General features: G+C 38.9%; 2 protein-coding genes and 1 long non-coding RNA gene across 3 annotated transcripts in view; 2 read left to right on the top strand and 1 right to left on the bottom strand.

Moving 5' to 3' along the window:
- The window catches only part of LOC133524711 (protein Fe65 homolog), a 152338-nt gene that overhangs the window by 125118 nt on the left and 6286 nt on the right, over positions 1-20934 (bottom strand). The window contains exon 2 of the mRNA XM_061860847.1: positions 2289-2446. Within this exon, the coding sequence (XP_061716831.1) occupies positions 2289-2418 (130 nt within the window). The 5' untranslated portion in view covers positions 2419-2446. The remainder of the gene's footprint in view (positions 1-2288; positions 2447-20934) is intronic.
- LOC133524705 (uncharacterized) lies at positions 3520-6319 on the top strand. Its single transcript, XM_061860836.1, has 2 exons — positions 3520-5053; positions 5247-6319. Exons 1-2 carry the CDS (start codon positions 4271-4273, stop codon positions 5694-5696), a joined length of 1233 nt encoding a protein of 410 aa, XP_061716820.1. The 5' UTR covers positions 3520-4270; the 3' UTR covers positions 5697-6319.
- LOC133525273 (uncharacterized) lies at positions 18097-20784 on the top strand. The gene is made up of 2 exons (XR_009800553.1): positions 18097-18755; positions 19322-20784. It is a non-coding gene; the product is annotated as an uncharacterized LOC133525273 (long non-coding RNA).

The raw sequence follows: 20934 nt of genomic DNA, 5'->3' as shown, positions 1-20934 counted from the left end.
CCTATTATATAACTATAATAAATTTAATAAAAATATAAGGTGCTAACAAATTTATTTACCAATATTTTGCACCTGATAGTATTTGGCTCCTGTAGTATACATAAGTATGAAACATGTTTGTTTTATGTTTTTTTGGAGAAAATTGGAAAACAAATTTGCTAAGAAAAAACATCCTGTTATTAAGATAATTAAATGAGACCTCATTGAACAGATTTTGGAACCTCTTTTACCTAACACTTGGCCAATTCACGTTTATAATGGCATTTAAGACAAATAATTGTTGACAGTGTTAAACATCTAGTCAGTTAAATGCACATGATGATTACTTTTAGATAAATGATACAGAAATCTTTTTTATTTTAAGTTAATTGTTTTAAAGTAAAGTACCATCTCTTAAAATATAGGGAACTAATTAGTTAGTACCTTATATTTGGGGATAATCTTACACAGATAAACCTTGCCACAAACAAGGCAAACCTTATGCTATGGCTATGTGTACTAAGCGACGATACGTATTTAGATATATAGATAAGTGTCATCCATCACTCAGGAACGAATATTCGTGATCAACACATAAATGCAAAAATAATGCTGCCTGCTTGTTTGACAAAGTTGTTAGCAGAAGCTAGTTGCTTTTTTTTATCAGTTATTTTCAGTGAAAAAAAAAACATTGAAATTCAACTTGAATACATCTTTCAAGAAATTAAACCCCTACTTAATTTAATATCATCTATTCTCATCAAATTTGATGTGAATTTGTGGTGTGTACAACAAAGTGATTTCTATACTACTGCTATAGTTCGTGTCATCCACGATGACGCGCAGATTTGTCAAATCTAACCTTTAATAACATAACATTACGAGTCAAAGCACGCGTCTTCGTAAATGACACGATCTATACTACTAACTCTGTCTATCTGTTACCTCTTCACGTTTAAACCACTGACCTGATTGAAATGCCATATGTTTAAGGACCGGGAAAGGACATACGATATTTTCATCAATCATCATCATCATCTTTCCATGCAAACGGCTAGTATTTGTATAAAATCCGTAACATAAACTGACATATACACCACAGCCTGAAACTTACTAACATACATATCAGCGAGGGCTTCATAAAACACTATTCTCACTGCTTTACTAAATATTTCAAGCGACCTTTAAATGTCTAAGGCAGTGTCTTACCTGGCCGCGTAGCCATCGTTACAATCGTTAACGCTCCGTAGCGTAGCGTAGTCATCTCTCTCTATCACTCTTCCATATTAGTGCGACTGTGACAGTTGCGTTTCATTCGCCACGGAGTGTGAACGATAGGCACGTTGGCTACGCGGGCTGAGCGGGTGAATTCAATCCTTTGATACCTATGGAAGTGTCCTACGTGGGCGATCTCCGAATGCCGTTGGGCCGCCGCGCTAGCTAGTCAATCATATTCATGAAGAATTTTTCACTCATTCCTATGAAGGATAACTTTGCAATGGTCGTTCGTGCTTAATAAATTTAATAATGCGAGATCTACGGTGAGGTAATCTATACCCTGGTAACTTGCAAATTCGTCAAGTTGGGGAAGTTTTGGAAAGAGGGTTCGTTATGGTAATGTCCGTTTGTTCAATTTTGGATCACTGTCAGTAGCCTTAAACTTTGGAAGAAAATATTTTGAAACATTGTTTCTTGTTGATAAATAAGTTGTGGTATAAAATCCTAGAGCGGCCTGCAACCGACAAATTCTATACCTCGACGCTTCACTTACTGATGATGCTAGAGTAACTTTCCATGCATATCGCATAGTCCGCCTGTAAAGTAACTCCACTTCCAAGTAATATTTTCCCAGTTTTCCCACTCAGCTATGAAGGTAGTCATCAAGCGATCCAGATAACTTTACTTACTTATTGTTTTAATTAAGCTATTGCTTAATTAAAGGCGATATTAAAGGCATTCTCCAGTCAACCGATTGCACTGAATTATGAAGTTAGAATAACAATAGCCGTGAAACTGGATAGACGCTCTATTTCTATATCTCGACGAAAGACTGTACTATGAATCACCTTCCAAGCGGACGCCTGGTCCGCTTATAAACTGTGAAGTCACTCTACTCCCATGGCTCGGCATTTTACTTACTTATGAAGCTAGAGTAACTTTCTAGGCATGAACCTTGACCTATCTGTATAGTAACTCCACTCCCATACTTAGAGTTCCAACTCGTCTATGAGGCTAGAGTAACTTTCCTCTCCCGATACTTGAACGGACTAGAAAGTAACTCCACTCCCTTACAACAGTTTCCCACTTACCTATGAAGCTAGAGTCATCATCGTGTCGCGACGCGTGCATCGCGAGCGCGGTGAAGGAAGGCGCAGCGGGTAACGCCTCCGCCAGTCGGAGCGAGACGGGCGCCGCGGTCCAGATAGCGCCACACAGCATCTAGCGAGGCATGGGGATCGCGCCGGAACTGGAACAGAAAAATAAAGATTTTTTTGTTTATGATTTAATTACATATGTGTAGTTTTCAGATTTTTTCCTATAATTGTAATAGTTTTAGGTGATCGGAGTACCCTATAAATTTTGATTCCCTTAAATCGAAATACACGTTTTTTGCGGCATAAACGGTCGTCTCTTTTTAGGGTTCCGTACCTCGAAAGGAAAAAACAGAACCCTTATAGGATCACTTTGTTGTCCGTCCGTCTGTCTGTCTGTCAACTGCCCTTTTTCTCAGGAACGCGTGGAGGTATCATGCTGGAATTTATATGAAATACTCAGGTCTACTGTCCCTTGTAGTTGTGAAAAAATCAAACTTCTAAGCCAACACAATCAAAAGATACAACCGTTTATGCCGCAAATTTCCGCAAATTTTCGACACTCGCAAGGGAATCAAAGCCTACAGGGTACTTCCCGTGAACTTAGAATCTTGAAATTTGGTTCTAAGCAACGTCTTATAGCACAGAAAAAGGAAAAATTGCGAAAATCATAATATTTGTACGGAACCCTCGGTGCGCGAGTGCGACTCGCTCTTGGTCGGTTTTTTTTTTGCATTAACTTAGAAGTTTTATTTTTTCACAGCTTTTAGGGACTGTAGGCACAGTAAATAGTTTTAATTTCAACTTGATACTTCCAGGCTTTCCCGAGATAAAGGGTCTTGACTGACAGACGGACGGACAGACGGACGGTCAGACCGACGGACACACGGACGGACAGACGGACGGACAGACGGATAGACAGACAGACGGCCAGACAGAGGGACAACAAAGTGATCCTGGCCCTTTGTTCTTTTACTAGATATGGATCCGCAAAAATAGGGATATGGCAAACAAGCGTGTCGCCGCAACATATGGATGCAACTTCAAAGTGACTGGACACAAGTACTTACATTGCTGAGCACTGTATTGTCTGGTTAAAGAAACTAGAAGTACTAGATCTCGTTAAAACCAATTTTGGGTGGAAGTTTGCATGGTAATGTACATCATATATTCTTTTTGGTTTTATCATTCTCTTATTTTAGAAGTTACAGGTGGGGGGGGGGGGGGGGACACATTTTACCACTTTGGAAGTGTCTCTCGCGCAAACTATTCAGTTTAGAAAAAAAATATATTAGAAACCTGAATATAATTTTTGAAGACCTATTCATAGATACTCCACACGTATGGATTTGATGAAAAAAAAGTTTTGAGTTTCAGTTCTAAGTATGGGGTACCCCCAAAATTTATTGTTTTTTTTGTGTGAAAATCTTAATGCGGTGCACAAAATACATTTACTTACCAAGTTTCAATAGTATAGTTCTTATAGTTTCGGAAAAAAGTGGCTGTGACACGGACGGACAGACAGACAGACATGACGAATCCAAAAGGGTTCCGTTTTTTGCCATTTGGCTACGGGACCCTAAAAATGTCTTCCATCAAACCTATGATGATCTCGCCATGTCAAAATTGTTCTCGTAGAGCATGACATTATTCGAGAGTTGCTTTTAGTTAAGTGATAGCTGGACTTTAGATATAGCCACGACGGATGGGTGTCAACTAAAGATATGCACTATCGTCAGCTATTTTATCTTAATACATACAAATATAAATTATCATTGATATGTTATCAAGCGCGGTTTCATATTATCGTTTCTTCTGAGTCTGTATAGTCGTTTCGGCGTTACGCGTTCACACGCGCGCTTAATATCGCTACATTTGGTCTACACGCGTATCCAAAAACGAACTTACCTTACGAATAAAAGGCGTAAGTTAAGTAATTTTTAATTTTGTGATCTTTGATCAAAGAGTCTACTCCATAAATGGCGGAATACATATTTAAAGATGATTATGAAGTCCTTGCTGACCCTCATTTAAAACTAGTTGTATGGAACCTTATAAAACATGGATTCATAAAGGGAAATATTCTTGTTGAACCAGTGGGTCAAAAAAGTGCACACGTGAAGAGATTCATATACGAAGAGGAAGATGGCACTACGTTTAAGATGATCGGAAAATTTGCACCCGTAGCCGATGAATTAAGAAAGAATACAATTAATTTATTCAATAACGAAATGGTAATGTACAATCTAGTGTTGCTTAAGCTAAATGATATACAGAACTCGGAAGAAAACTCAGAAAAAATAAGATTTCCAGCTTGCTACGGAATTTTAACGGAAGCACCTTACGAATTCACTCTTCTTGAAGATTTAAAAGAAGCCCGTTTTGAGATGCTGGACAGAAGGAGTCCCTTAACCAATGAAAGTGTTCGTTTAGTTGTGAAGAATTTGGCCAAATATCACTCACTTTGTTATGTCTTTAAAAATTCAGAACCAGAAATATATGAAAATTACTTAAATAAACTGTCAAATGTATGGGCCATTATGTTTGCTGAAGCTGAAACAGAGCAGTTTTTAGAATCGAGCGTGAATGATCTTCTCGAAATAATGCATGACGAGAGTGATAAGTATAAGAACGTATTAAACAGGACGTTGACACAAGTTGCATCAACTATCAAGAAAATTGAAAGTTACGAAAAGGATTCAAAGTATTCTGTGATCCAGCAAGGTGACTGTTGGACTAAAAATATTATGTTCATTCTTCAGGTGAGTTACTTATTCTTGTGTGCATTATTGCTAGGAATAACTATGATTAATTAATTAGTAGTTAAGTCTTCCAGAAAAGAAGGCAATAACTTCGCAGTTCCTTTAATTTCTCTTAGAGTAAGAGACGAGCCAGGAGACTCATTATGAGAATTTGGTTAAGATGCCATATCACTTAACAAATCTATCATTCCAGGACGGCAAGCCTGTCGATGACGTGATGATTGATTACCAGCTAGCAAGAGAAAGCAGCCCGGCCTCCGACCTTCTGTACCTTATTCTCAATAGCACAGACCACGCCACCAGACTGAAGCACTACCATGAATGGATCGACTATTACCACGAAAATCTCGACTACTCACTAAACCTACATGGTCTTAAAGCTGAGAGCATATTTCCCAAAGACCAACTCGACACAGACCTTCGAATATATGGCGAACTGATGGTTAGTTTAAGTGTGATGCTCTCAACTATATTAGTAAGGGAATCTAAAGATGATGTAGATATCCAAGAATTTACTCGCGAAGATGGAGTAACGGGAGACGAAATGACGCAGGACACATTATTGGATATATCGACTATTGTTCAATTGAGAGAGAAAATCATGGGTATAATTGATACTGCTCTTGAGTTTGGACTTATTTGACTTTTGAAACTTTTATTATGACTAAAATTATAGCCGATTATTTTTTGAGAAATACTACGCCAAATCTTGGGATTAGTTGTCAAGCGGACCCCAGGCTCCCATGAGCCGTGGCAAAATGCCGGGACAACGCGAGGAAGAAGAAGACTGAATTACATGGTAAGTTTTGTGCTTTCCTCCGGTTGTTCCGGACCGTTCTCATCGAGTTTCTTGATTAACAACAGTACCCCTAGTGTAAAAAAATTCGATTTCGAAACGTGACGTACGCGTTTGCGTTTAGTCTCATTTTGTATTGGATTTAGAAAGAGCGCGCCAAGCGGGACGTTTTGGAAACTCAAAATCCTATACAAAATGAGACTTAACGCAAACGCGTTCGTCCCGTTTCAAAATCGAATTTATTTACACTAGGGGTACTGAGCGTCAATTGTCTCGACATAATCTTTCTTTTGTTTAGGCAGCGTATTGTGTGACGCCTTGGCGTTACTTATAATACTCAGGTGGTACCAATAATAACTAATAAGAAACTCCCTTTTTTTAGTCAATCAGTTGAATAAAACTTTCCTTTGAATTGGTCCTTAGGATTCAAGGATGGATTTAAGAAGTAGAGCCATCAAGGCTTTTGGTGTAATTTTTAGGGAGAGAGATGGGGGGGGGGGGGGGGCTCTCAACTTTATCGTGATATCTATATCAATTAAGCTACTAAGCCAAGTTTGGTACCGTTTTCGTATAAATCAAGGAAGGATCTTGAAACTCATCCCTTAAAGGTGAGAAAAGGGAGGTGGAAATTGGTATGGGGATCAATAACCGCTGAACCGATATAGATAAAATTTGGTATAGAGATAGTTTGAGTCCCGGGGAAGAACATCTCAGGATAGTTTTTATCCTAAAAAAATTCTTTAATGTGAAAAGAAAGGTGTAGGTTCAATAACCGCTAAACCGATTTAGATGAAATCTACGTCTACATTTGTGATTTAGCTGAAAATGATGCTAAACTTGCGAATAAGCAGGCGAATGGCAAAACTGAAGTGGGAGTCGGCTGGGCATGTGGCCCGAAAAGACGGCTCGTGGTGCAAGACCAAGAGTTGAGACCTTGGAGAGTGTCGCGCCCAGCAGGGAAGCCAAAAATGCGTTGGTACGATGATATCAAGAGAACAGCTGGATCGAAATGGGTACATAGAGCGCAAAACAGACCAGAATGGCAAAAATTAGAGAAGGCCTACATCTCACACAATACGCAAAAATTAATTCTGCCAAAGAAAATTTATTCAGCGATCGCCGTAATTGACCTTTTTAAGTTTTTATTGGCTTGTGCAAGTAAATGATGACAAGATTAATGAGGCATTCGATATTTAGTCACTAAATGCGATAGATGATATGATTAAGCCATTGTACCTATACACCGTGGGCCAATTAAACCCGACAGATTTTAACCACGCATTCCTGAGGTCATAAGGCGCACAAATGAGTTTTGGCCAAATTTGCAAAAAAATATACAGTAAACAAAACAGTGAAAAAAAAAATTGTTATCTGCAAAGTTTCATTACAATCCAACACGTAGTTTTCAAATGAGAACGAAGCTCCGTTTGTATGGGAAGGTGAAATTCGGCCGATCTGCGGACTAATGTCCGCAGAAGAAAATAAGGACTGTTTAAAAAACGATCGACGACTGTATGAAACAGCGATCTTACTATTCTTCTAAAATCCAGACGAGTTAGCTACTAAAGTAAAAGATATACTACCCACTACCATTAGAGGGTTAAATGGAGTGCTTACAGTCTAGACGCTTATTCAATTCAATTCAAATATACTTTATTCATGTAGGCCTAGCAACAAGCACTTATGAATAGTAAGACAGTATTACATATAATTATCTTAATCTAATTATCAGAGCAATTTATTGATGTTGTAAATATTATTCCATATATAATACTAATGAATATAATTCATAGATCAAATTTAATACTAAAACTTTCACAAAATATAGTCATACAAAAAAAATGTATAAAAAATACTAGTCTAGATTGTTTCTAGAATAAATTCTAAATGTCAAACAAATATAATAAAAACAACAAAGGAAATACATGCATTGGAATATCCATTTCATCATCATTATTCAAATATAATAAATAATTAATCATTTCGAATCACAATTAATCCCACCTAATCCCCACCCAATTTATCTTCTAAAGCTAAGTCTAGAATCTTATTTGTGACAGCAATTGCAACTTTATAGGTTTCATCAACGAAGACGCGTGCCTTGACTCTTATTGTTATGTTAATAAAGGATAGATTTGACAAATCTACGCGTCATCGTGGATGACACGAACTATAAAGGGAAGAATAGCTAAATATGTTCAATGTTTTTTGAACGGAAGTGAAAGAAAACCACTCGTTTAATACACGGATATGTTGTTGTCCTAAAGCACCCCAGAGGTGCAAAGGGCTTTCACAAGCTCGCGCCACGCCTTCCTATCTTCAGCTCGTCCTCTGGCCTCGCTCCAGCTCAACCCGACCGCTCGTAACTCTCTTTGGACGGACCGTTGCCAAGAGTGTACAGGACGCCCAGAGCCACGGCTTCCGTCCGGCGGTTTCCACGCGAAAGCTATGGTAGCATTATTCGTTACACGGATATGGCAAGGGATTAACCAGAAATAAAGCTTTGATGTCGGATTATATCGCGTATGATGAATTACGATACAAGAGCGAAAAGTAGGAAATTCGCAATTTTAAATTGTCACTAGTTGTGAATAGGGTTGTTTCCATCTACAAATCTAAGGGCAGAATTGTATTCCAATAAATTCTTTTGGATTATAAGAACATGTTAAACTACTTTAAGGGGACCTGTAATGACCATATTTTTGTAAATACTGAATTTAAAATATCTTTTGGCACACGTCACGTGACCAAACTCGAAACATCATTGAAGATTCTGATGACGTCACAACTCTCGGATTGACACTGTTGACAGTTAGGCGATTAACAACAAATGACAAATGTCAGTTGACAGTTCGTATCTTCTACGTATGTATGTAGTTATGTGTCAAACCGTAAACTGTGACGTCACACAATTTTCAAAGAGCGTTTTGGGCGCGAAAGCATCTGTCAAAATATATTTTGTTAATTTAACATATTTAAAGCCGTTTCTAGTATAAAAGTTGAATTTTAGGGCAACTTTTAGTTAATATAGAACGTAATACAAGCGTTTAAAAAAATTGGAAACAACCCTATTGCCTATATAACGTTTTACAGCTCATATGGCCATTTACATTTTCGACATAGGCACGTAAAGTGGTTACCGCACTAGTGCGGTGAACTAGCACCATATGAACGTACAATACATTCCGACGTTTTGAACCCTTTCCAGCGTTCGAGGTCAACGGGAAAGGGTTCGATAAGTCGGGTCGTATTTTAAATTCATTATATGCGATATAATCCATTTACATAGTTTTATTTAATGAATAACTATTGCGGTAACCGAGGACAATATTTACAGGACTAACCAGTTCTATTTACACGGACAAAAATTTAGAAAACAAACACAAACAGTCATATAAACATATCAAAGATGCAATACAAAAGATAAATAAATAAATATAATAAATATAAATAAATATTATAGGACATTATTACACAAATTGACTAAGTCCCACAGTAAGCTCAATAAGTCTTGTGTTGAGGGTACTTAGACAACGATATATATATAATATATAAATAGTTATAAATACTTAAATACATAGAAAACACCCATGACTCAGGAAAAAATACCCATGCTCATCACACGAATAAATGCCCTTACCAGGATTTGAACCCGGGACCATCAGCTTCGTAGGCAGGGTCACTACCCACTAGGCCAAACCGGTCGTCAAAGATAAATAATTAATAATCCATAATAGTCCATAATTATAAATTATGTTAACTGAAATGAATATAGTTATAGCTTATGCATATTTATATCACATAGAAAAATAACTGATATCTGTACTTAGGTACTAAAACAACTTACGATTAACTATATTTTTTAGACTAGCCAACGATTTTGAAAACAATCTACTTCGAATAGATGTTTATTATAGTAACTAGGAACTCGTCTGAAAAAGGTATGCCTGGAATCGTTTTTGACAGAAAAACTAACATGAAACATCGATCGAGGGCGTAAGGGGTGATGCGGACAACTGAAAGTAACTAATCTTCAAAAAAAATCTAAACTGTACCTATTACAGTAAAGGTTAATGGTCTAAGTGATTAAAACTTACCATCAAAAAACTATTCCCATATCAATATATTCTTAATTAAGTATCGAAACACCAATACGAATATTCCAATGACCAGCCATATAGCACAGACTCGATTTACCCAAAGCCCATCGTCTGCCACGTCCATTATGGAAAATGGGTGGGTATTAATGGTGGAAATAGTAATTTATCATGGCTTGAAGGCTTGCAGTGTAAGTATGGACAGTAGATTATGTCGATTAGAAAAAAAGAAATATTTGACACCACAACATAGTGCATAAAAAAGAATGCATGCAGACATAAAAACAAATTTGTACGCTAAAATAGGATCCCCACTCAGCATTGAGCAGATTAATTACGTTAAAATAGTATTGAGAATAATAGAAGTTGTTGGGGCTTATCAAACAGTTTGAAAACACTTAATTTGCGCATCTCTAACATTGTCATTTCAAGATGATCTTCGAATTTAGATGTTTGTAATCGAAACCCTCCATACATTTGTAGTGGAGCACTGTAAACCATTTTTCTTCAATATATTTTATTTTTATTTTTTTACTATAACTGCCGTATTCCGGCGACTACAATCCGGTTTCATATTTTATGTGTCCTTTTCAAATGATTGCTGTCCACTGCTTAGAAGTTAATTTTGATACTGGCATCAAAATGATGCATATGACAGTTTTCAAATTTGAATTTTCTGTGGGACAAGGCGAAAAATGCTCAGATATTTAAATTAAGCAAAAAATAAAAACATGTCACCTTAATAAATATAATCTTAATTAGATATTAATGTTGCCTGTCTAATTAATATGTGATATATAATATCAGTAATAGTTTTTGAAAAATTCCTCAAGAATATTTTTGAATGAATGAATGAATGAATGACAGAATGAATGAATGAATGAATGAATGAATATTTATTGCATGTCACATTACATAAATTGTTAAAGGTGGTACATTTTAGAAGGTATACATGTGACGCCCTGCAAGGGCATAGCAATTTAAGCTTTAAATTTAGATAACTTAAATCTACTTAGCTTAAACTAGGTACATTTTAATCATTTTGAATGGGAACTTGCTTTCAATTCGCGTGTAAGTTTGCAGAAACTTCCAAGAGTATTCCAGCATTTTTCAGAATGTTCTAGAACTTGCACATTGCTAGTCAATGCGCTGACAGTAGAGCAAAATAAATCATAAAGTATGTTAGCGTTTAAAAGTAACAACGCACAAAGAATTTCGTACATTGACCTTCCGTAATTCTTTTTTTTAAATACTTCGTCGGAGGCAAACAAGCATACGGCCCGCCTGATGGTAAGCAGTCTCCGTAGCCTATGTACGCCTGCAACTCCAGGGGAGTTACATGCGCGATGCCGACCCTAACACTCCACACCCTCCTTGAACTCTGGCAACCTTACTCACCGGCAGGAACACAACACTATGAGTTAGGGTCTAGTGTTATTTGGCTGCGGTCTGTAAGGTGGAGGTACTTCCCCAGTTGGGCTCTGCTCTAGATCTGGAATGACATCTGCTGTGCTGTGCCCTACCACACAAAGCGAGATGACATTCACAATGCCCATACCTCTCTTTTGGACGTAGTTTAAGGACATACCCGGGTTCGGGTCCTTACTTCGTTTAAGGTCAATATACTTCATAATTTAGCTTTATTGCCCTACGGCTGAGTACGGGTTGCAAGGCTGTACCCTTAATTGTTTACAGTACATGTGCTGCGGCTACAGATGACAGGTTTAGTCATAACCTAGTAGATTAGGACTTACAGGCCATTTCCAACAATATAATTTGATACTGATCTAATATGGATCTGACGTAAGTAATTCCAATATGAGATGGTTCCAATCTCTTTTCAGAGGACCTGAATTGCGCATTATGTCAACGTTCAACCAAAAACGTCACTTTTGACACTCACAGATCAGTATCATATTACAATGAGATTTAATAATTAAAACTTGAATTGGCTTCACTATGGTGCAAACTTTGTGGCTTTTAAGAGTGATTTGTGGTCTCTTTGTCACAAAAAACATTGCTATCCCAATAGGTGTACTGTAAAATGTCGGGCGGTCTAGTAAACATACCTGATATACATTTGATAATAACATGCATGACATGCGACTGTTAATCATGCACGATAGATTTATAGGTTTATTTCCATGATAGAGGTAATGGTTCGAAAGCTCTGCCGGCCTATCAAAGGTGACAATCGCTATCGCCACACAACGAAACGTTTTGTGTCTCTATCACTCGGCGTGGCAAGCGGAATGGGAGCACCACAAGGACCAAACAAACCCTCTTATCCCTCTCACACCTCAAACACCTCCTACCGGCTTAGAAGAGCCCCGTCGCGTATGGTCAGCCCTTAACCGCTTTAGAACTGGGATTGGTAACTGCGCACACCACTGGCACAAATGGGGCTGGGGCGCCTCTCCTGCCTGCGAGTGTGGGCATCCATACCAGACCATCGAACACATAGTAATGGAATGACCCCTCGCAAAATACATGGGCCATGTCAACGACTTCAATATCCTGCCTGAAGAAGAGGCTGCTTTCCTGAGTAGGGCGAAATTTTAAATTTTAAGTTGTGAAAGCCCGACCGGAAATATATGATCATTGTCAAGAGGGCGCTGTTATTCTCATGTATAGGGTGACAGTTCAGTTTAGTATGGAAAATTTAGTTCCAATGAAATTCCGCAATATGGCACGTGATCATATATTACTGGTCAGGCTTTAGTATAATTTATACTCTCTACCGTTTTATATCCAGTGACATGTAACGAAGCCATACGATAAATAAATCTATCATTCCTCCATATTGGTTTGACGACCGGTTTGGCCTAGTGGGTAGTGACCTGAGGCATGGGTGTTTTCTATGTATTTAAGTATTTATAAATATTTATATATTATATATATCGTTGTCTAAGTACCCTCAACACAAGCCTTATTGAGCTTACTGTTGGACTTAGTCAATTTGTGTAATAATATGTCCTATAATATATAATATAAGTGGGACAGTGACAGTTGACAAAAGTCAGTTTTATATTTGTGTATTCTTGAGTTAGATCCAAACGGTTTACGAATAATTTCAACATTTTTGACTTACGCCAAGGAGTCGAACACCCAAAAGGTATCAATTGCAGCCTATTTCTGAGGGGAAGTGGCATATTTTGCTTCAAATATACTTAACTTTTTGGGTGGCATCGTCCAAAGGCTGAAATTATCGTACTTTTGCGTACGATAATTCTCTTTGGAACGTACATCGTACCGGAGGCCAAATTATCGTACATGAACGATAATTATCGTAAATATAGTAACTAATATTACCAAATTACGTTCTAGCTTCCTAACGCCATCTGTTAGAACATTGTGGCACGACGTCGACAGTGTCAGAGGAGAAGCCATACAGTAACATCGTGCTGCCAAAATACGCGAGAAATACTACAAATCTTTAAATAAAAGGAATACGAAGCCTCGTAACTCGTGGTACCTACTCGTTCAGTGAAACAATTACGAGGGAAAACCTCCCACATAGTACTGAAGCTGCCATTCAGGTACAATTAGGTTGTGTAGGGGTTTTCAGTAGCTACAGATTACGTCTGCCAGACTCCGCTTTTTGAAGCGTTCACGACTACAGAGTGTCTACCGCGAACACCGAAATTTTCAAATGCCTTTACTTTCTCTTTTACTGGAAAGGAGTAATTCCATCGTCATGATGCGGATGTCATTCCAGATCTAGAGCCCAATTGGGGAAGTACCTTCGCCTTACAGAAAACCGCAGCCAAATAATACTAGACCCTACTCATAGTGTTGTGTTGCCAGAGCTCAACGAGGGTGCGGAGTGTTAGAGTCGGCAACGCGTATGTAATTCCTCTGGAGTTGCAGGCGTACATAGGCTAAGGAGACTGCTTACCATCAGGCGGGCCATATGCCTGTTTGCCACCGACGTAGTATAAAAAAATAGAGTAACAGAGAAAGATGCCCGCAATTTGCGAACTTCGATTTTCGGGGTTATAGCCCAGGTGTGTAAAAAAAGTTGGAAAAGTACCTCGGAAATATCAGATAAATTTTCATATGTGGATTAAAGGCTTATTTAATTTAATCGCTCTGAAAGACAACAAAATATATTTAGAAATTCATGCCTGCTATGCTGAAGTCGGCTGCAGAGAATAGATACCTACCTTGCACACAATTTTCTATGCTGCAGAGAGGGTACCTTTTCACTGCAGCTTAGTACCCACCACGTACGTACTTAGTTAGGTATTAATCGAATTAGATACATGCTTCATCTAGTAAGCATAAGTGATCATTGTGTAGGGCTCTCCATCTAAGGGCTCGGGGGAGACACCCACGCCCACCCACACCTTGGCGTCTTTATTTGACTTTTAAAATTTATATTTAGAAGTTCATGCCTTCTATGTAAACAGGTAGGTACGTATCGCCCAATTAATTGCTTAGGTGTCTTCTTCTTCTGCTGGCATGCCCTAGCGGGCGTCGGTGGCCACCTTTGCAAAGTCTTTTCTATTCTTGGCCAGTCTTGTTAGCGTGGCAGCGTCCTTGATATGTGTCCATCTTTAGGGTTCCGTACCCAAAGAGTAAAACGGGACCCTATTACTAAGACTCCTCTGTCCGTCTGTGAAATTGAAATTTTCACAGATGATGTATTTATGTTGCCGCTAATAACAACATATACTAAAAAGTACGGAACCCTCGGTGGGCGAGCCCGACTTGCACTTGGCTGTTTTTTTTGATATTGTCGAGCGAGCTAATCTTCCTTCTTCCCCTTCCCCGTTTTCCCTCTATTTTCCTTCTGTTATAACTTTTAACAAATTATACCTTTCATGTCAATGTAGATGTCCAAAATAATCTTTCTCCGCTTAACTGTGGCCAGTAGGTACTTTCTTTTCCTTCTCACAATTTATTTTTTAATAAAATGTAAGCAATAGAATGGTACCTTTTTCCTTTTTCTATTAAAAAGTAAAAAAAATGTTTTTTGAGATTTGGAGCCTTGTATTTTTTTATAATGTCAATATGTCTTTTTAAAATCCACTTTTTTCTAATGGATGGCACATTTTCTATCTATTTAGCTAAATTATGTTGAATATTCAACATTTGTCAAGTACCCAATTGCCAATGGTACCTATTAAAAACAATATGAAAGCCATCAATATACAGGATGTTCGGAAGTTCCATTAAAGCGCAGCCAGCTGTCAGCGAGACAGATGCGCGGTCCGTAGTGTTGCGGTCGGCGGGTCTAGTTCCAGGGCTGTTTGAATATTTACACAAACTAACATTTACTTGTGCTATGCTGATTTCAGAATGGTTGTAAGTATCAATAGCATTGTTTTTTAGGGTTCCGTACCCAAAGGGTCAAACGGGACCCTATTACTGAGACTTCGCTGTCCGTCCGTCCGTCCGTCTGTCACCAGGCTGTATCTCATGAACCGTGATAGCTAGACAGCTGAAATTTTCACAGATGATGTATTTCTGTTGCCGCTAATAACAACTAAAAACAGAATAAAATAAATATTTAAGGGGGGCTCCCATACAACAAACATATTTTTTTTGCTGTTTTTAGGGTTTTATAAATAATGGTACGGAACCCTTCGTGCGCGAGTCCGACTCGCACTTGCCCGGTTTTTTTATAATTATTATTATAATCTGATCGGCGATTGGCCCTAGTCACACCTGATGGAAAGTGAAGACAGGACCCAAGATGGAGCTCGCCGGTTCAGTAGTAGCCTAAGTCATTCTCATAGAAATAGGATAGTATAGAACGACTGTCAAACTTGGAAAGTGTGACCAAAAATGAAATGCAAGTGTGTGCGTAAATTGTCTATGTGCGAACAAAAATAGTGATGTCATGTTACAACATATTAATAATCTATCGATGTTTAACTGCTTTATCGACTACTTTTTCAAATGTGTTTGAAAAAGCTGAAAATGATAAAGTTGAAGTTGTTTGAAAATGTGTTCGCAAAGAGTTGACTTACCAAAGAAAATTTGTATTTCCTGCCTTTTCCTGCTGACAACTTGGGTTGGATGTGTATACGCTGTGTACAAGTATACGCTGTCTTGTGTTTCCTTGTGTTGGCGGCAAAGCCGTGGAAAAGTGGTTAAAATGTAAGTACTGTGTTGGAAAGTGAAGTTTAAATTTATCGCTAAACATGTACACGTTCAAAAAAGGTATTATAACAATCGTTATTATTTTAAGTCGGTTATAAAGGTAATATCTTAATGATGTCTTGTGAACAACTAATTCCATACCTACTAGTATACCGACAAGTTATCGATACAGTCATATAAACATTTTGTCAAGCCCTAGCGTAAAGTAACAGTTTAGGTTTTTACACAAAATATTCTAAATTATTGACTAATATGATGAAATATTAACACACAATTGAAGAAAAACTTATAATGAACTGTTATAATTGGTTTTTTACACTTTTTATGCTGTTAATTTGATAAAATATCGTTACGGAAATTTCGCTAGGAATATCATAATTACCTGTGAAATGAGTATTTTCCTGGGTTTTTTGGCCCTGAAACACTACAACCCGGCACACAACATGACACCATCGTCATTAAATTACTTAATATATAGTTTTCTTTTTGATTCGCTTATATTTTTCACGTTAAAAAATACGGCAATATGATTTTGGCCGCCTCGGCCGCCTTCGAACTCAAAATTGGTTACGTTTTCTCATATGTAGTCTGCCTCTTTTGCACTTATGGCTTGTTCATATACGTCATGGCTTCCCTTTCGCACACTACATCTGTCTGTCAAGCGAAGCGACTGACATGTCTCTGGTCATTCTTGCTTTAAAGATACTGATGTCATAATTGTCAGGGAATACAAATAAGACAAACTCACACACAATTTGATGTATTTGATTAAAATTAAACTAAACATAACTAAAAAGAAATAAATAAATAAATATTATAGGACATTGTCACACAAATTGACTAAGTCCCACAGTAAGCTCAATAAGGCTCGTGTTGAGGGTACTTAGACAACGATATATATAATATATAAACATTTATAAATAATTAAATACATAGAAAACACCCATGACTCAGGAACAAATATCCATGCTCATCACACGAATAAATGCCTTTACCAGGATTTGAACCCTGAAGCGCTGGTGGCCTAGCGGTAAGAGCGTGCGACTTGCAATCCGGAGGTCGCGGGTTCAAACCCCGGCTCGTACCAATGAGTTTTTCGGAACTTATGTACGAAATATCATTTGATATTTACCAGTCGCTTTTCGGTGAAGGAAAACATCGTGAGGAAACCGGACTAATCCCAACAAGGCCTAGTTTATCCTCTGGGTTGGAAGGTCTGATGGCAGTCGCTTTCGTAAAAACTAGTGCCTACGCCAAATCTTGGGATTAGTTGTCAAGCAGACCCCAGGCTCCCATGAGCCGTGGCAAATGCCGGGACAACGCGAGGAAGAAGAAGACCAGGATTTGAACCCGGGACCATCGGCTTCAAACCCGACCCGACCGTTTATTTTTTCAGTTTTTGAAATTTTTAAGTGTTAGGAGCATTTAAAAATTTGTATGATCTGTTTTTCGCTCCTAACTTTTATAATAATTAAAAAATGGACAAAAAACAATCGGTCGGGCATACGATTAAAATACATACAATTCTGTCAAAATATTTTCCATAATGTCAATATTCACGGAGGAAAATGAGGACAACGTTTGTATGGAGAATCGATCGTCCCCTTTCCTCTCAAAAATGTCAACGAAAATGACAAAGCGCTCCCACCTGTATACTCCTTCGATAAATTTTAATTCAGCCCAATGATTATTGATGGGCCCATTATGTAAATGCTGAATCTCCGCTCTTTTGAATTTATGACCGAATTCGGCCATTTTCAAGTTCTTCCTTAATGGCGGGATTTTGTAAGTCAATTAATAAATAGGACTTTGGTAAGTAAGTGTGGTAAATCACGTTTATGTGTGGAGAAAGTTTATTTAAGTAAGATACCACGATCATTTAAGCTTAGAGTGTTAACTTAGGTATAGAGAAGATACACGGAGAAGCTAATAGTTGTCGCGTTTGTCCCTGGATGTCAAGAATACTGGCATTAAGAAGAGATAGCGTATAAAATTTGTATGGTTTATTTTTCGTTCCTAACTCTTGGAATAGTAAAAAATCGACATAAGTCAAACGAAATAGCTATCGATATACTTAATATATGTAAAAGTATTTGCCATAAACTCAAATATCCAAAGAGGAAAATGGAGACATAACAAAGAGTGTAAAACAATGAATATAATAGAAATTCGGCTTCATAATAATTTATGCTTAGTTTTTTGGAAACATAAAAAACAAAACTTTGGGAATAAATACAATTATTTTTATTAAAGAAAAAGATCGGGCCAGGGCGGATCGGAGCGAGCCGTCACATGGGCTTTCAGGAGCGCCACCCTCACAGGACCGCTCCGGAGCGTCCGGGCCATCCGACACGTGTGTTAACGTAATAAACTACGTTAACACTATCGTTGAGACTCCGAGCCAGAGACGACCCGGGCGGGCCGAGACAGGCCGGGCCGGGCTGTCCGAGTTCACCGAGCCGTCCGAGCGACGGACTGTTCATGACAAATGTCACAAATGTCAATTATATTATATTTCATTCAATCATGTTTGCTGCTCAATAGAAAGAAATAATAAAATGAAAATATTGGCACTGGCTTCCGTAAGCCAAGACACTTTCAAAGCCGTTCACGACAGAATTAAAGACTGTTTGAGGAAACAAAAAACAAGATTTCTGGAACCAATTTCAAGTAAACACCGTCTGGCTCTCTGCTTAAGGTAAGATGTGGAAATACAATGCGTGTATTGTCTATTACTAATTAGTATAATGATGTCCCGAAGCATAGGTATATTAAGCTATTAAAAGGAAAGGGGATGACCGGTTCACCATACAAACATAGTCCTCATTTTCCTCTCTAGGTTATTTTAGAATATAGGTATTTGTATAAATTTCCCTTCGGTCTACATCTAATTTTATAAAAATAATTCAATATCCAAATAGGAAAAATAAACCCACCCCGACGTAAAAGTACCCATAACGTTCGCCAAGTTGCCACGTTGAACGGCTATGGATAACTTTTGAATCAGCAAGGTCCCTGAGCGAGGATCCAAACCTCTCCCTCGCATGCGTCTCCCCACTTCCTCGAAAAAGGCCTTGGCCTCAGCACACCAGCACCCAGTGGTTTCTACCGCAAGCGAAACAAATAAATAGTTGGCAAGGACCTTGCAACCCGCAGCCAACTCGGCTGCTGCCTGTGCCGCCCTCACCGTACGGCCAATATGCGACGCTGCGAAAGATCTGACGCCCGTTACGTCCCACATTAAACATTTCCCCTTTTCCCAAGGAACCAACGAGAACCCGTCAGGTCTCTTCCCGTCAGAGCCACTGAGGCCCGAAGGTTCCAGCACGCACGGGACGTTTGCAGAACCTAGCGCTCTCCGCACGATAGCATTAAGCGCGTGGTGCCGTGCAAGGGGCACACCGACCACAACTCAACGTGTGATGACCGTTGCTCTCCACCATAGTACCGCAGATGCATGCGTGGGGTTCACACCCTGCACAGCCCAGCACAGCAACTGCAATCCGCAATCTGCGTCGAGTCGTTCTCAAGCAGTGTACCCAAATGCGGAGAGGGAAGCGCGTGAAGCTACGCTCCAGACTCCGGCTTCGACACTGCGAGCACCCTCGCCCTGTCTACATCCACCGCACCAAGCTACCTTAACCCCCACGTCATCCCACAAACGCTGACGATCCGATCTCTCCGGCGCCGTTGCCTCAGGGTTGAGAGCCAGCCAAGCCTCCACAGCTTCCGCGGTAAAAGGTATGGATACTTTTATCACCATCTGGAGATAAAATTTGTGTGACAAGGTCCGACAAACAACGACCCCTGCTGCCGACGCCAGAAAGGCCGGCAAGCTAACGCCCCGTACTTATTATGTATTTGCAGGTTTTTGACAACGGGAGATTCTTTCAAATTCAAAACCCTCTTTCGAAAATTCCACTACTCGTAATATCGTCAGAGAAACATGTCGGGCCATTGTCGATTGCATGTTGACCGAGATGATGCCACAGCCTACCGAAGAGATGTGAAAAACATCGCTGACAAGTTTGAAAGGGCTGTGGCATTTCCCAAATTATATCGGAGCATTGGACGGAAAACATTTCTGCATTGAAGCGCCAAGCTTAAGACTCCGGTTCGAATCTAGCCTTTGCCACTGGAGGGCTTCTTCACATTTTCTTTAATACTTAAATAAAAAAATATTTATTTCAGATGAAACGCGATCCATATTTTGTTAGTAACATTTTAGCCTTAACACTATGATTAGACCTACCAATAACTACTTCTGTCCGGTACCTACTGAGCGGGCAGTCGAGGCGCTCGTCTAACGCCCTCAGCATGCTGTTAGTGCTCCCGCGCACACGTCGTAGCAATGACGCCAAACTCTTACGTCTAATAATGGCATAAAAGTCGTCCGTTCGCGCCTCGGCGAACATGCTCGACGCACTACAATGCCTCGGCAGCCTTAACAGCATCCTAAGGATATTATTGTATCGGACACGCAAAGTGTTGTAGGCCCTTATATACCCTCCTGACGAATTGGTATCAAAATATGATAGTTTAAATTCACTCTATCTACTTGACGAAAAGTTAAATTTTGATTGAGGCTTATATACTACGTGTAGGACGACGGTCGTCAGGAGGATATGACATGTATTTCAATTCAGAAGAAACAACTTTAGCTTTTCTGCATTCGTGAACTTAGACCTATTTATCGATTTCTTAATAAAACAAATGTTAAAACGCTCTTTACAATTTCTTATTATGAAATAAATTAAAATAGACAAATTTACAATAAAACCTTATCCAGGGTGCGTAACCAACATGCCAATCTTTTACGCTCCGTAGCGAACGAAACGCAACTGTCACTGTCGCACTAATATGGAAGAGTTATAGAG

Source organism: Cydia pomonella, chromosome 14, assembly GCF_033807575.1.
Source record: "Cydia pomonella isolate Wapato2018A chromosome 14, ilCydPomo1, whole genome shotgun sequence".
Lineage (NCBI taxonomy): Eukaryota > Metazoa > Arthropoda > Insecta > Lepidoptera > Tortricidae > Cydia > Cydia pomonella.
Note: the sequence above shows the minus strand (reverse complement) of the source record. Positions and strands in the feature narration are given on the sequence as shown.

Coding starts and splice junctions, on each gene's coding strand:
- LOC133524705 (XM_061860836.1), top strand. CDS start 4,271: ATGGCGGAATACATATTTAAAGATGATTATGAAGTCCTTGCTGACCCT. Junction 5,054..5,246: donor ATATTATGTTCATTCTTCAG/GTGAGTTACTTA, acceptor CTATCATTCCAG/GACGGCAAGCCTGTCGATGA.